Source organism: Carassius auratus, chromosome 47 (assembly GCF_003368295.1).
Source record: "Carassius auratus strain Wakin chromosome 47, ASM336829v1, whole genome shotgun sequence".
NCBI lineage: Eukaryota > Metazoa > Chordata > Actinopteri > Cypriniformes > Cyprinidae > Carassius > Carassius auratus.
In genome coordinates, this window is record NC_039289.1 from 1,158,768 (window position 1) to 1,175,727 (window position 16,960).

General features: G+C 36.7%; 1 protein-coding gene across 1 annotated transcript; it reads right to left on the minus strand.

The window, feature by feature from the left end:
* Positions 1-530: 530 nt before the first annotated feature.
* Positions 531-15,899, minus strand: LOC113064657 (GTPase IMAP family member 8-like). The gene is made up of 6 exons (XM_026235520.1): positions 15,867-15,899; positions 15,318-15,365; positions 9,889-10,578; positions 7,979-8,650; positions 4,168-4,800; positions 531-1,976 (listed from the first exon to the last, which is right to left on the minus strand). Exons 1-6 carry the CDS (start codon positions 15,874-15,876, stop codon positions 847-849), a joined length of 3,183 nt encoding a protein of 1,060 aa, XP_026091305.1. The 5' UTR covers positions 15,877-15,899; the 3' UTR covers positions 531-846.
* Between the last annotated feature and the right edge of the window lie 1,061 nt (positions 15,900-16,960).

The window sequence follows — 16,960 nt, forward strand, 5'->3', positions numbered from 1 at the left end:
GAAATCATTGTGGTGTGCCACGAAGATGTGAAAAAATAGGCATAAATCTAGCTTACAAATTATTCAGGCTAATTGTAGTAATTAAGGATCAGACCTGTTTGAGGTCATATATGTATAAGGACATCTGACAAATTGGTTTGTCCGTCAAGAACCAGGAAAAAAAAAAATCGATGAAACAATTGTGGCTATTTCCTCCCACGCCTGTTTAACCGACGCTATTTTGGGTGGGTTTCTCCCATCCCCATACAACACAACTTCTCTGTCTTTCACTGCTCTTACAAGAACATCAGTCTCCTCGGCTGTGAACCGCTCCTGGCGTGCGCCTGGTAAATACGCCATAATAATAGCAATCCATAATGGAACTTGCGCACCTGCTTTTAAAGGGAATGTTGGATGACGCTCTGATTGGTTTATTTCACGTTACGCCCAAACCACACCTATGAATAATGAAGCTACTTCAGACCAACCCATTTTAGATTTGCGCCGGGCGCAAGAGCCATTTATCCCGCCGGGAAAATAGCAACAGCGCCGAGACCCGCCCACAAAGTTACTTGCGCTTCGCGCTTTGACACTTGCGTTTCAGATCGTTAAAATAGGGCCCTGAATGTGTTTTGTGGAACATTGTTTGGCTGTTCTTATCTAGTGCATCTATAACGCAGTTTACTAAAATATATAGCAATTAGCTTAAAATTCATCTTAAAACATATCTTAAATAACAATATACATACTTAAAGTTTGTTCCAAAATGAGACATTTATTCTGGAACCATTATTTTTTTGTAAATTTTACAAAGTGTTATATAAAATCTTTTTCATTCTTTAATGTCTATTTGATATTGTTCTCCACTTAAATTCCTCTTCTTTTTCTTTCTTTATCATGATTCTCTCTTTCTTCCTCCATCTTCATGTTCATTTTTTCTATCTTCATGTTCATTTTCTCTATCTCTTGTTTGAGATTCTGATTATATTCATCCCACATTGCCTGTTCTCTCTTTCTCCAATTCTCCTCCTCTTCCTCTCTTTGTTGTGCTTCTTGTTTCTGTTTCTTCCATTCCTCTCTTTCTCTCTTCATCTCCTCTCGTTCTTTCTTCATCTCCTCTCGTTCTCTTTTCAGCTCCTCTCGTATATTTCCCTTTTGTTCCTCAATGTCTTTAATGTCTCTTTTATATTGTTCTTCTCTCTCTCTAAATCCTTCTTCTCTTCTCTTTCTCTCTTTCTCATAATTATGTTGTCCTTCCTCCATCTTCATCCTCATCCTCTTTTTCTCTTCTTCATGTTTCATCATCAGTTCTTCTTTTTCTCTGCTCACTTGCTCCACTTTCTCCATCAGGATCTTCATCTGTTTTTCTTGATTTTCTCTCTCCATCTCTCTGAACATCTTACATGAGTAGTAACTTCCTCCATTTTCTTTCACCATGTTGTCAATCTTCTTCAGTAGATCAGTCACCTGTGTTCTGTCTCTAGTCTCTTTATTATTGAACACATGGAATCTGTTTCCACACGCTTCAATCAGATTTTTAAGGCTAGATCCAGGTTCTCCCAAAAACTGATCAATAGTTTTGTTCAGCAGAAAGTCTCCTCTGGTGAAGATTACTATGGTGTACATTAATGAGTTTTCACCAAACATCTCTTGAATGATTTTCACTGATTTTGCTTCTTCTTGAGTAAATCGTCCAAGTGGAATCAGTAAGAGAAACACATGTGGTCCAGGCAGGATCATGGAGATGCAGTTGCTGATTTCTCTCTGGATCTCATCATTAGTCAGATCAGTATCAAACAGTCCTGGAGTGTCAATCACAGTGATGTGTCTGCCGTTGATTTCAGCCTTCTTTTTCTGACACTCTTTAGTAACAGATGTTTGAGAAATGTCTGAAATAAATGTGTTTCTTCCTAAAATTGTGTTTCCAGTTGAACTTTTCCCAACTCCAGTTTTTCCAATCAGCACAATCCTCAGATCATCTTCTCTTTCTCTTGAATCTAAAGATAGATTTAAAACAACATAGAAACCATAAAGAAACATTAAAAACAATATATTTAATTTCAAGTGAAGACTGTCAATTATCCATATCATCAGAATATTAAGTGTCATGAGATTAGTGTTTTCAAAAATATCGATATTTCAATAAATATCGATACTAAAATATCTGAACGGTACCAATACTAATTTCTCTAAGTATCGATACACCAATACTAGCCGAACTGTCACGTTTACTTCTCTCAAAAGGCGTGTTGACAAACACCACACATGACCGCAGTGCCTGTCTCATCTCATTCGCACTGGTTAAACAGCAAAGGTGAATAGAAAGAAGGCGAATGTGGCATCCCCACGACCAGCATTGGTGGATAAAGAGACAAAGCAGTTCCCAATGGACACGCAGCGTACCTGTGTTTGACGTAAAGTGAGCTCTACTGTGAAGGTGCACGACTTGTCGTCGCTTTCTCTCACACGCGCAAAGTGAAAGAGAGAGAGAGAGAGAGAGCAAACGAGAGACTCTTACATACATACAGAATTGACGCGCTACATGTACGCGCTAAACAATATTCTTTGTTGTATTTTCCTGTTTGTTGTATTTTCCTTAATAGTGGGCGGAACTAATGCGCAAATGGCAATCATTGGCTGGTGCTCACCTACTGAGCAAATCCATTTGACCGAACGCAGATAACCTGATTAATATTCATGAATCCGTTACTGTTCTTATTAGTAGTATTCTAAAATAAAATGAAAATAGGTGATTAATCCATTAAAATTTGTTACTCTGGTTTAACAGTAATTATAATTATTATATACTTCAGAACAGAACCTGGGCCTAATCTAGGCAATCTAGGTTTTTTTTTATTTATTTTTTATTGCATCTGAAAATGACTTTGTGCAGCATATTCACTTCACATGCTCTGGAGCAGATCTGCCTCCCACATTGCTCAGCTGTGGACAATTTAAAAATGTTTGATATAAAGGTTGCTGTCCCATTTTATACAGGAATTGTTCATTTAAATAAATCTAATTATATTGTTAACACAAGCTCATTTAGGCTATTTAACATGCACTGGGACATTTTTACCCTTTATACCTATAAACTCCTTGAGATTTTAAAGTTAGTTTAATAGTATTTAAATTGAAGTAAAAAAAAAAAAAAAAAGGTTTTAACTGTTCAAATTCGTGTAATAATAATAACTGCTTAAATTATTTCTATGAATTAATAATATGTTGTCATGTTGTAGGCTACAATTATTCAAACTAAATAAATATTCGTTCGAATTCGTTCTAAGAAATGCACATAACTTCATAAATACCAAACCTTTCATCTGTGGATATTACATATTAAATATATTTAATATTTTAAATACTTAAACTATAGTGTTTTTATTTCATTTTCCGTGACTGAAGCAGTCAAATGTAACAAATCAGCGGGAAAAAACGGACGTCTATTTGCGAAATTGTGCTTTGATGCGCTTGTTTGATAACTTGTGGTTAAAGCGCCACTCAGCGGTCAAAAGCTGCTAATGCACTTTACACCGCTGCCACGGTAAAAGGGGCCTTTTGGATGTCTACCTACTGTATATATATATATATATATATAGACATATATATAGAGAGAGAGAGAGACGTTATATTTATCTTTAAATAAAAAAAAGTAATATTGTGTCAGTTTTTTTTCTCTGTGGTATCGAAAATGGTATCGATTATCAATATTTTTCAAGGTATCATATCGAAGTTAGAAATTCCAGTATTGTGACAACACTACATGATATATTATATTATTTCTTCTGAACTCATAATATAATGTTTTTGTTGGTTACACTTTATTTCGACAGTCCAGTTTAGACATTCAGCTAACTATAAGTAACTTTGTAACTACATGTCAACTACATATCAACTAAATCTCATTAATTTGCAACTTCATGTCAACTAACTCTCAGAGAAGACTGTTAGGGTAGGTTTAGGGTAAGTATAAGTTGACAATAAGGGTTAGAAGATATTAAGCAGATAGTCTACTTATACTCTACTAACTGCTAGTTGACATGTAGTTGTAAAGTTAATTACTGTTAGTAGAATGTCTAAAGTGGACTATCAAAATAAAGTGTTATATTATCGTTTTGTCTCCGAAATCTTTGTAGACTTCAGCAATCATGAAAAGTGATTAATCAATGCATGTTGTCTGATCATTACCTTGTGACTGAAACCACGTCTCTAATGAATGGACTCTCTTCTTCATTTCTTCTAATTTCTGCAGTTTCTCCATCTGTGCCTCCATCAATGTCTCTGTGGAGAAACGAACACCACTATTTTCCTCAACCATCTGCTCCAGTTTCTCCATCAACTCAGACACTTGTGTGTTCAGGCCGATGAAATGATGTCGTGCTCCAAATCTCTCAATGACAGACTGTGTTTCTTCATTGAGTTCTTCTGTCTGATGCTCTGAGTTCTGCTTTATGAGGATCATGATGTGTTTGTTGACTCTTGAGCTGAACATCTTCTGGATCTCCTCTATTTCTGCTCTGTCTTCATTATTAAGTGGAGCATCAGGAATGATGAGGATGAACACATGAACTCCAGGATGACAGAGAGACACACAGCGGTGAGTCTGACGCATCACTTCCTCCTCTGAGAGCTGAGTGTTGAACAGAGCTGGAAGCTCCACCAGACTGATCAGACGTCCATCAAGCTCCACGTCTCTCCTCACACACTCTGAGATCAGCTCTGATCTTCTCTCGCTCTGCTTCAGGATCAGGTTTGATATGAAGGATTTTAATTCTCTATTACTCCCACACACAAGCAGATTCAGCTTCACACCCTCTGGATCTGTGTCAAAGAAATAAACTAGATTAACAATTTGATTTGAACTTTAAAAAAGTTAAATTTTAAACATTTTCAGAACAAGTCCGATACCGATGTTTCAATTATGGTATTTGCCGATACCGGTATTTGCACAGCATTTGTCTTTTTTTTATTTTTTTATCGTGGGTACAGACAAAAAAGGAGAAGAAGAAGAAGAAGAATCCTGTTAGTTGCCTTCAGTTAGCAAACATATATTTTCTTCAGTTATTTCCACACTTGATTACACCTGAAATGTATAAGCTTTTGTAACTTTCACTGTTCATTTTAATGGCACATTAGAACTGCTCCATTGCAGCAGCTCAATACTGAGTATAACTTATTCATTATACGAGTGCGCCTGTACTATTTTGGTGATACAATTTATGTCATGCACACTGTTCCCTCGTGTATGAATAAAACACATAATTCTAGATCAAGATAAACATGCGGTGCGTGCACGTTTGCATTGGTGCATTAGACTCTTCCAGCCTAGAGCATTTCACACAGTCTGCTAGTTTCACTTTTGCTGTAATCCTGTATGCTTGACGTTTAAAATAAATGTTGTTTATAGTGAATGCCCCAATAATTTTTGTTTGTTATATATTTATGATTAAGTTTTAATCCAAATACACGCACTAATGGAGCAAGCAATCAAGATCATGCAACAGAAGTGTGTGCTCTCTATTTCGCTCGCTCACTCTCTTTACCATCAAATAACTTTAGAAACCTGTAAACAGTTTTGCTTGCTTGCTTTTGACATATCCGACCAAGCTACAAACTTCCCAGTGATGTCTGTGTGAGATATTCACTCGACAAGCTGGCGCATCTGCGCAGCCACACACTCAATCCACTCAGCATGCTCTGCTTATCAGCTCGTGCACATCAGCTATACAGGCATGAATATTAAATGTTTAATGTTATATTAATTACTTACATGTACTCCACAGAAATCCTTAATCTCTAATAACTTCATTCTACTCTCTGTTGTCAGTCTTTCTTTTTCTGGACACATCTCTTTTCACACACTGTGTAGTATCGGCTCTAAAAAGTGCATTTTTACGAGTACAGGAGTGCCGTATCTGGCCTGATACCAATAGTGGTATAGGTGCATCCCTTTCTGGACATGGACAGTAGACCGTACACACAGCTTCAATGGAGGGACTGAAAGCTCTCGGACTAAATCTAAAATATCTTAAACTGTGTCCTGAAGATGAATGGAGGTCTTATGGGTTTGGAACAACATGAGGGTGAGTTATTAATGATGTCATTTTAATATTTGGGTGAACTAACCCTTTAAGGAATATAGGTTTTTCAGGTGCTCAATGTGGGATGTTTGGGACTGTCTAAATCAGCAACCTCACATGAACCCCAATAACCTTACATTTTACTATCTGAAGACTGAAGGTGAAAGAAAAATGCAGGAGCTAAAACTGTCAGCAGAGGTACCGGAGCATCACAACAAGAGAAGTAATTACTAAACACCAGGCATTCGTCACGACTTTGTAAATAGTGCCGAAGTTAAACTGTCCATCATACACTAAAGGACTGAGGATCACACACTACCAGACTTTCAAGTTGTTCCGATCACACAAACTCACGCAGAAACATGCGCCTTGTTGCTAGGAGACGTGTGACAAATGAAAATTATATGTGTTTTCTTAATTCAGCTAAAAATATGTTTGATTTAAGCAGACGGGATAGATTCATAAACTGCGTCCCAATTCAGAGGCGGCTTCCTTCAAACGCTGGATTTGAAGACTGATTGTGTCACCACGGTGCGATGAAGGCTGTCCCAGTCAGCTTCCTAATGTGTCCTTTGTGTACCGGGTAATGAAGGATACCACTGATGGGTCCTTCATGGCCCAAGCTATCCCAACATTCACTGCGCAGCAATGACAACAGTATTTTTAATTTATTTTTTGAGAAAATGCCAGATTACACATCTAAATGTAAGTACTGGGTTTCAGCTTACTCGAATATCAAACGATACAAATTTGAAAAAAAAAAAAGCTTTAAAGTTGTTTATATGTTGACATCTTCCTGAGATGTGATTTATACATGTTTTTTTATTATTTATTATGTATATAAAGGGGCTAAGGTGAGCTTATTTGGACATTTCATAGACATTTCACAACGCTTGGTCTAACCTTTGTGGCCTTCGAAGGATGCAGCCTTCTGATTGGGACACAGCTATAGTCTGTGACCATCATAAACTACGACATTTTGTGTGAAATCTGTGATCTTATATCAACTTGTCAATACTGTAAATCTGAGCAAAAGTCATGTAGTGTATTCCAGCATTTAGTCTGGTCTGATGCTGTCTAGAAATTACAAACTTGTCATTAGGTGCAAGAGATTCAACAATTTTCTCCTTGAAATAGATACACTGTAAAAAATGACTGTGATTTCAACGGTAAAAAACTGTGAAAATGCTACGGTACAAACCTGTTTACTGGTTAACGGTAATTTCCTGTAAACTTTACAGAGAAAAACCGTAAACTTACCTTCCCAGAATTCTCTGCGTTGCATTTCAAATTTTGTTTGAATTTGATTTTTTTTCTTTGAAATAACTATGTTTCTTCTTAATTTCTTCTTATCTGTTATGTTTATTAGGTTTGTATGTTACATAACATTTTGTTAAATTAATGTTTATTGCATATTTCAGTTTAATGAGTCTCACCATGATGGTGTTTAGTGCTTGTGTGAATGACACCGTGCACCTTCTATGTATCTTATTATATAAAAGCTGCTTGTGATGGGCTTTGTTTCACCTCGTGACTTTCTCATCACCACCTGCTTTTGGTGGTTACCAATATAATACAATGGTACAAAACAGATTTCAGTGCTTCCATAAGTTTGTATATTAATATTATATCAGTTAAATTATGGTATTAAACTGTAAATATAAAGTAAAACCTTTAATCCTACAACAGTGTAACTGTATTTTTTACAGTATAAAACTGTTAAACAAAAAACGGTTTTACCGTATTTTTTACGGTATAATTCTGGCAACCACAGCTGCCAGTTTTTTACCGTATATTTTACGGAATATTTTTAACAGTGTAGCTTAAGGGTATTTATTAATGTGTGGTTCACCCAATATAAGATGTATTGTACTGTAAATAACCTTTCTTCTCACGAAGAAAAAAATGAATGCACTCACCCAGTGTCTTGATCTTCTTCTGTAACTCTTCGATCTCATTGTCTCTCACTCTCAGTTTCTCCTCTAATTCATGTCTGACTCTCCTCTCTGGAGCTCTCATATACATCTGAAGAGAATAGGGTTCAGTCTTTATGCGGTCTAAAGCATCTAGAAACTTTAAGATCTGTTCTGGGTTTCTCTGGTCCTTTAACCCCATCACACTGTGCCAGCTCCCATAGAGACTCACAACACTCTGACATTCTGTGGACGCTACAGAATCAGCCACACTTTTCTCCACAGTGAATTCAGTAATGAAAAGCACCATGAAGTGCTCTTGTGAGTAAAATATATTTTTGATCTTCTCCATTTCTGCTCTGTCTTCATCAGTAAGTGGAGTGACAGGAGTAACGAGGATGAAATGATGAACTCCAGGATCACAGAGAGACACACAGCTGAGAGTCTCCCGCATCACTTCCTCCTCTGAGAGACGAGTGAGAACTGGAAGCTCTATTACACTGATCTGCCGTCCATGAATCTTCCCCTCTCTCTTCACACACACATTGCTCATCTCTTTCTGATGGAAAAGTTTATTTGGTTTATTTATTGTCCCTCTAAGTATTTTAGACACTGAGCTTTTGAGTGTTGAATTATTTCCACACAGCACAATGTTCAGCTTTGTTTTTCCAGTCGTCACTGAAACAAGATTTAGAGACAGTAGAGTCAGTTCAGGTTTGATACCAAATGTAAACATCCTTAACACTTTCCACACCAAAGACAAGATTTTACAGCTAACACTTGGAAGCGCTATTAGGCATCTTCTGAATGAGACCAGAATCTCCGGATCAAAAACACATGTGAGGAAGATGCAGAAACGAGTGATTTCATACATAAGCAGATGCATATGAAAAACAGTGTGATCAACAATGAACAGCATATAAATGAAAACTGCCTAATGTTAGAGTGATCCAGAAGTGGAAAGGACTGTGTGGATGGAAGTGATCGACTGCATCTATGCTTTGATCATCCTCCTGAATATAAAACAGATGTATTATTTGATAAAAAATGTGATTTTCACTGCTTTTTGAGCAAATATTTTGCTTTTTTAAATAAACTTACCTACATTCAATTCTTGATAAAAAATTTATAAATAAGGAATGCTTGAAGCTGGAATAATTTTTGTTTAGTTTTGCTTTGTTTTATTTTATTTTTTGTTTTTTTACGTAGAGGCTTAGTTCTTTATTTTGATGCATTGCATTTTCAGATATAAATACAACAAAAAATTCTGGGAGCCATGAACATTTTGTGCAAATTATCAAAAATGCTGGCAGTGACTGGAAACTTTTTTTTAAATATGCTAGGGAAAAGAGTTAAACAACAACAACAAAAATCGTATTTTTGTAGAATATCATTAGAGTGCAGTAGTTCACTGACTTATTGTTTGGGTGAATGCACTATAGGTGAATTAGTTCTCTATTTATGGATCTATAACACACAGAAACACTGTCTGCACTCACACTACAGCATTTAGAGGAATACTTCACCCTAAACTGACAAATCTATTATTATTTATCCACATGTTGTTACAAACACATATGATTGTCTGTCTGTGTTTTCCACTGAATATAGAAGTGGAATGATGATTTTACCTTCTAGCTCTGAAAAGGACAAAACACACACACACACACACAAATGTGCAATAGAAGTAAAATACTTTGTTTTCTGTCAGTGTCTTAATACTCCATTCAAAAATATATTTTTACAAACATTTTACCACAGATTAGTAAGAAGAATAAACAGTAAGTCACACAGCAGTGCTCCTCATTATTCTCCCAGTCATTTCCTGTATCTATGACACTGTAACTATTGAAGGGCAAAGTATTTCATTATCATATTTCTAGATGTATTATCTGGGAAAAAAGACTTTGACAAACCTCCTCCATCACTTGCTGTTTCAGTGCTCTCTTTGATATCCTTCTTCTCTTTCTCATCTCCTCTGTCTGAAGCTTCAGATCTGCTCAGATCTCCATCCACTGATGCTCCATCACCTCCATCTTCATACATGTTACAGAGGAGAAATTCTTCTTGTTCTTTCTTGAGTATCTCTTCTGTTCTTCTGATCAGCTGAGAGCGCCATCTTGTGTTTACTGTATCAAACTGTAGATGTCCTCCTCCACACTCCTTCATTAGATCATGAATAGCATTATTTGTGGTAATATAAGACATGAATCCGCGTGGCTCTTCATCAGTAGTCAGCACTATAGTGTGTTTCATGGCTTGTTTACTGAAGAGGTTCAGCAGATATTTCACTCTGTGTCTGTTGTTCTCATTGAAGTCATTATACTGCAGTACGAGTATGAACACATGAGGTCCTGGAGCAGACAGAGACACACACTCTCTCACTCTCTGTGTTGTCTGATGGTATGAGAGATTCTTCTGAGGCAGGAGAGGAGTGTTTATAACTGTGATGTGTCTCTCCTCCACAGCTCCACTGATTCTCACACTGTGCTGCTGTGAATAAGACCCAGCTTCTCTGTGAAACACTTCTGATCCCAGTAAAGTGTTTCCCACTCGGCTGTTTTCTGATCCATTCTTTCCTATCAGCACAATCCTCAGATCACTCACTGAAAAAGAGCACATAAACATAAACAAAATGTAATTTAAAAAGCACAATCTTCACTTATTAATTCTACAGAATTGCCAGATTTAACACAAGACACTGGTAGTAAAAATTACAAGATCAAGTAACGCTTTCACAAGCTTAAGAACATCTATGAAAGATGTAGATTTGTTTCATACTGAAGAGTTGTCATCAAGAAGTATATTGATATAGTATTGGGATGATCATTACTTGGACTTTTATACATTTTGTTCACTAAAAGAAATGAAAGAATGGCCGCTGCATAGAGCCGTGTGATCAGCAGGGATCCACTAACACTGCTTCAGTACAGTAACAGTACAGTAGGCTCTCAATCATCTCTCTGTAAACACTTTGAAATTCTGCTTTGGAAATATTCAGATATCTTCTTGTGTTTGAAAGACACAACACAGTAGAGTTGGGGTACTCGAACTTGGACTCGGACTCGAGTCCGGACTCGAGTCCAATTTTGAATGAACTCGGACTTGTCACTCACTCGGGTGAATTTGTACTCGGACTTGACACGGACTTGAACATTTTGGACTCGGAAAATATTCCGAGTACAGTCGAGTCCACGTCATGTGTAACAATAAAACCAGCATAAAATTGAAATGATAAATGAATGAATGTCTCCCCTTCTGTCACTTTACTGCACCACACCGGCAGGCAGAAGTCTCATGCTTGCAGACGAAACACACGCACCACTCGCTGGATATCAATGTGGATTAGTGATGGGAAGTTCGATTCTTTTCCGCGAACCGGTTCTTTCGGACGGTTTGATTCAATAAACCGGTTGAAAAAAAAAAACAGTTCACCGGATACATAATCCATTGTGATGTATTTGTTATTAAATGAACTTACGTTTCGTCAGAGTGCCGTTCATTCAAGCCCTCGGTTTACCCGCACTCATTACATTAGCACAAAATCAGTTCAGAATCAATCACCAAAAGAATCAGTTCGGTTCAGACGCGCTGTGAGTCATTCGGCTTCATGCTGAATCATGAATGCGCAGTATCATCAGCTCCTCGGTTCTCGAATCGGACGCCTCTGAAAGAAACGGTTTTCGGTTCAGTGTACTGATGATCTGAAAACTGATACAATCGGTTCTTGACTCGAGAACGAGAATCGCTCAAAACCCGGGTAGGAAAATTTGACAGGGTAGGATAAAATGTCAGGACACCGGCACGTGCTGCAGTTCAGTATCATCAGCTGCTCTAACGTTACTCGTGTTCATGTTCTGTTTACTACAAACTCAGTTTGTGAATCTGTCATCATTAACTATAAATACAGTACAGATATTTCATAAATCATCCCTTATTCATATTAAACATGGAGTCTTTAGAGTCTTAATTATTGTCTAACTTCCCTGAAAACCCCTTTGGCATGTAGCCCCTATCTTAACAAAAAACGTATATATATATATATATATATATATATATATTTTTTTTTTTAGTTTTATCACACTTTCCAATGTTTAACAAAATACTTGAAAAATTACACGCATGCGCAGTATCATCAGTTCATCTGTTCTCAAATCGGACGCCTCCGAAAGAAACGGTTTTCGGTTCAGTGTACTGGTGATCCGAAAACCGATGCAACCGAGTACCAAAGACAGCAGCAGCAACCAACAGATGCTGCACAGCTCAGCATTGCAGGATTTGCAAGACCACAACTGACCAAACAAGCAATGCAACTTTATGATGCAAGTTCTCCAAGACAACAAGAAATTCATAATGTCATCATTAAGGATCTCCTCATTGGCTGCACTTTACCTCTGTCAAATGTGGGGGAGAGGCATTAAATAACTGAAATGTCATCTTTAACTGGAGGACAATATAGTGTGATACAATAATAAAATAGGTTCATTTGTATTTGTATTTTCATGCACAATAAAACCTTTGAAACCTTTTTTGATAGGAAACTAGTTCTGTTGACATAAAATAAAAACTGTTTGTGACTAGATGTAACAGTGGTATTTTTTTTTTTTACATTTTTATATTGCCATTGGTTTAATGTGTTGAAAGGTTAAAATATTAATATAATGTAAAAATGTACAATACCAATTTATAATCTTTTTTAATTTAATTAATTTCTGGACTCGGGCGGACTCGACTCGGACTCGGCCTTTAAGAACTCGGACTTGAGTCCAACTCGGCCCCTTTTGGACTTGGACTCGGACTTGGACTCGATGTTTGTGGACTTGGTCTTGACTCGTACTCGACAAAGGTGGACTCGGACCCAACTCTAACAGAAACAGCTTCAACTGCATCACACAGAGAGATTTTTTGCACCTCGCTCAAAGGTTACTGTATCAAAAGTGCTCTCTGACGTCTCCGATGTCATAAATGAGATCTCAGCTGTGATGCACTGGAATATTTTTCAAACAATGACATCAATCTGTTCATCAAACAAAGTTACTGTATGGGTTCAGAAGACGTGAAATTCAGGCCCAGATGTGTCTGGACAGGTTTTCAGGGGCTTCAACCTTAAAATAATATATATAATATGTAGGGCTGGTAATTTAACGCATTAATTAGATTAATTAATTATGGAGAAAATTAATGTGTTAATATTTTAATGCACTTGACCGCCCCAGACCTTTGTGGATCATCTGCCGTTTCATATAGTCGACTGATGACTAACATGAGGCAGAGCAACAACTTACTGCATAATGGAGCCTAGAGAATATCCCTAAAATGTAGACACTATGTTGTCTGTTTCGCTCAATTTTGCCAACCAAAATATAAAGACAAATCAGAACTGTTTATCACCTACCAACCCAAAGCGGCATTTATTTTCTTAATCCATGTTTTGAATGAATTTGGTGAACCATTTGGCGCACTGAACCACTGGCCGTAGTCGCATTGGCTTTGAAGAGGCGCTGCACAGACTGATCAGTGTATTGCATTAATTGTTCATAATGTTTAGTTAAATTATTACACAGTGTTTAAAGAGTGCAGTCCACATGTTTGCGTGTGTTTATTACAGTGATTTTGAATTAGCCTACCTAAAGTAGTGTAGTAAAGCAACAGATTTGTTTTTATATTTCTGCAATCTTCAGTTTGTGTGATTCTTATATTAATGTTTACACCAGGTGTATTTGTCAGTGTTTTATGCTGTCATAATTAATACATGCTAACAGGGTTGGAAGTTCAACAAATCAGTCAGTATACTACTGTGATTGTAGTTGTTTAATAAAAATTAGAGTTGTTCCGATTCCGATGCTATTATCGGAAATATCACTGATACCACAACATATTCTGGCATCGGCATCGGCGAGTACATGAGCCCATATACCGATCCGATACCATTTTCTAAAACAAGACTTAGTTATGACAGCGACTAGGGATGCCACAAGTACTGGCACTTCACTACCAAGTCGGTGCTGAAAATAAAAAATGTAATGATACCAGTGTTTCTGTAGTAGCGGTAGTAAGTTACTGACTCCCGAGTATATTCGGTCCCCGCAGCTGCGTTCAGTCGCTTCCGTGTTACTCAAAGCGCAGGGCTCCAGACAGTAGCCGAATATATACTAGTGTCTGTGAATATTAAACTGCAAAATACTATTTAAATATTACTCCCGCAAAATCTACATCTCTGTGGGTGACTGGCACAGATGCGCGAGAGCTCGCTGTTTTGTAGTCTTTGCTGTGTGTCATGAGGACACGAACGCATAAACCGTCACTTCATGAGAATTTACCGTTTCATTTGAGAAAACGGTCATATCAAACACAGACACTCAAAGATCTTCATATTTTTTTATATTCCTAGAGTTATTTGTTGCAGTCTTTTTATACAGTTATATTGTAAAACTAAAATAGCTTTTTTAGTTTGCGGTGTTAGATTTTTGGCTGCATTTGAAGTTCTTTTTCGCTTAAGAAAATAAATAATATTACTGTCAAATTCATGTCAGATAATAAAAATACTGTAATAAATACAGTACGTGTATTTGTTCATGTTTTATTAAGGGATAAGTCTAAAGCACACTATAAAATAATTCTAGCAATTTACACAGGGCTAGTAGTATATACAGCTGTATATACAGATACAGTACACACCAAGGTATCGGATCAGTACTCGGTATCGGGCGATACCCTGAACCCAGGTATCGGAATCGGTATCGGGAAGAGAAAAAGGGTATCGGAACATCTCTAATAAAAATGTAATTCATGCATCACCTAATTTCATTGTAACATAGGCCTGGCTAACAGAAAATAACATTTATGTTTAATCTATCTAATATTGTGGTGGTCATACTATACAATGATTTTAGCTCGTCTTTGATGAATAATACAGAACATAAAGAGCTTTAAAAATAATTGCATATTCAATCGCAATATTGGTAAAAAAAAAATGAATACAATTGCAATTAGATTATTTTCCAAAATCAGGCCTATTTGTATGCATGGGAAAATATAGATGATTTTCTCATTTATGAAGATATTATTTCTCCTGCAAGGGTATTATTATATTTGGGGGTCTTTGTTATCAAACTGTTTGAAAAACCACTGATCTACATCATAATCTGTATCTCTCTCCACGAGACACATATGTGAGTAATTCACATTCACAATTTTTTTATTTGACATAAATTAAAAATCAAATCTTGACATATTGAGACTAATCGATATTTTTGGGTGAACTCTATTTTAATTGTTAAAACAATATTACAACATAAATGTTTGACACATCTTAGTCTTACTGCAAATGGTTTCATTTACTTACTGTAAGGAGGAACACGATCTAGACTATGTTTACGTCTACGTGCTGCTGCTAGAAGGAAAATCACACACACACACACACACACACACAGAGAGAGAGAGAGAGAAAACAGATAGTTTATCAATTGTGAATTACTTTAAAAAGCATGTGCAATGAAAACCTGTGTCGATGATACAGATTAACACTGATTTAATGGGTGAAATTGTTATTTTCCTCATCCTCAGATCATCTACAGGGTGTCAAAATTACACTTCAACTCATAAGTACAGCAATGATCTACACAGCCTACATATAATATAAATAAACAGGCTTTTGGCACAGATCAACAAAGATACGAATAAAGGAGGAATGGACCTCCTGCAGAAGTTCAGTTTCTTCCTGGTGTTCAGTGCCACGATTAAACCAAAACGTAAGAGCACAGTGTAATATCATTCAATAAACTAAACGAAGCAAATAGCTGTATACTAATGGCTAATATTTAATATATCGCCTACTTCATAAATCATATTAGGAAACTTTGCGGCATATATTTGTATCCAATTTGTTTCTTACCTGACGCCATTTTCACAGCAACACAAATCGAAATCGAAAGCAAAGCGCTGATAGAGAGCTGACCTGCGCCCCGCCTGCAGAGACTGGAAACATACGTGATTTAATACTTATTAAAATTAAACTTGCTGCATGCATTCATTTTCCTTCACCAGAAATGAAACACTGAAGATGCGGTTTTTTCTATAATTGTTCTGATGAATAGAATAAGCAGATACAAACTCTTATATAAATAAATATATAAATGCAGTCGCAGCTCCTGGTCATTAATAGAGATGAAGCAGATTGTTGGTCTTAGGATCTCTATGATTTCTCCTCATCACTGAACACCTGCAGAAGCTCTGCTGGAAGAGGATGGTGTCTCTGCGTGATTCCGCCAGAGGGCGCTGTAAGAGCGGATTAAAAATCACTAACACGGAAGGGGGTGTGTATTCTGTGTCATCTCTAGTCTGTGGAGAGGCATTCAAGAAAGCTTTTCATTGTATGACAATAAACAGGACTTGAATGAGATGCTTGCAGAAGCTGGGTAAAAATATACACATAACATTTAATCTTCTAATCTATATAAATTAATAGTTTGAACGAAATTACATTTCCAAAGTCTGTCAAGCCTTGCCCCAGCAAATACAGACCGTTCCCCTCACACATGAAATAAGATTCTCAGAATGTTTCATGGTGTTTATTTTTAAAATAACACAGAACATTCCCTAATCAGGTTATTTCTAGAACTCTGTAAAACTGTCTTTCCAATAAAAACGTTACTGATGTTTTTTGTGAGTGTAATGACCACAGAGCAGAGAAATTTGGCAGTTTAAGACATTAACTTGTCTGCACAAAACTATACACAAATATAAATAAGGTTTTATTGGATAAATCTAAGACATATAAACTAATATTACACATGCATTCACACATTCATACAGGTTGCAGTGAGAGAGAATGTGAGGAAAGAATGAGTTTAAGAGAATGAAAATGTAAAATCCCAAGTTTACAGCAGTATGTGCAATTGTATAGAAATGAACAGCCATCAATCACTTCATTAACCCTCACATTGAGTTCCTCAATGAAGTTAACATTTATATGAAATGCACCAGTTC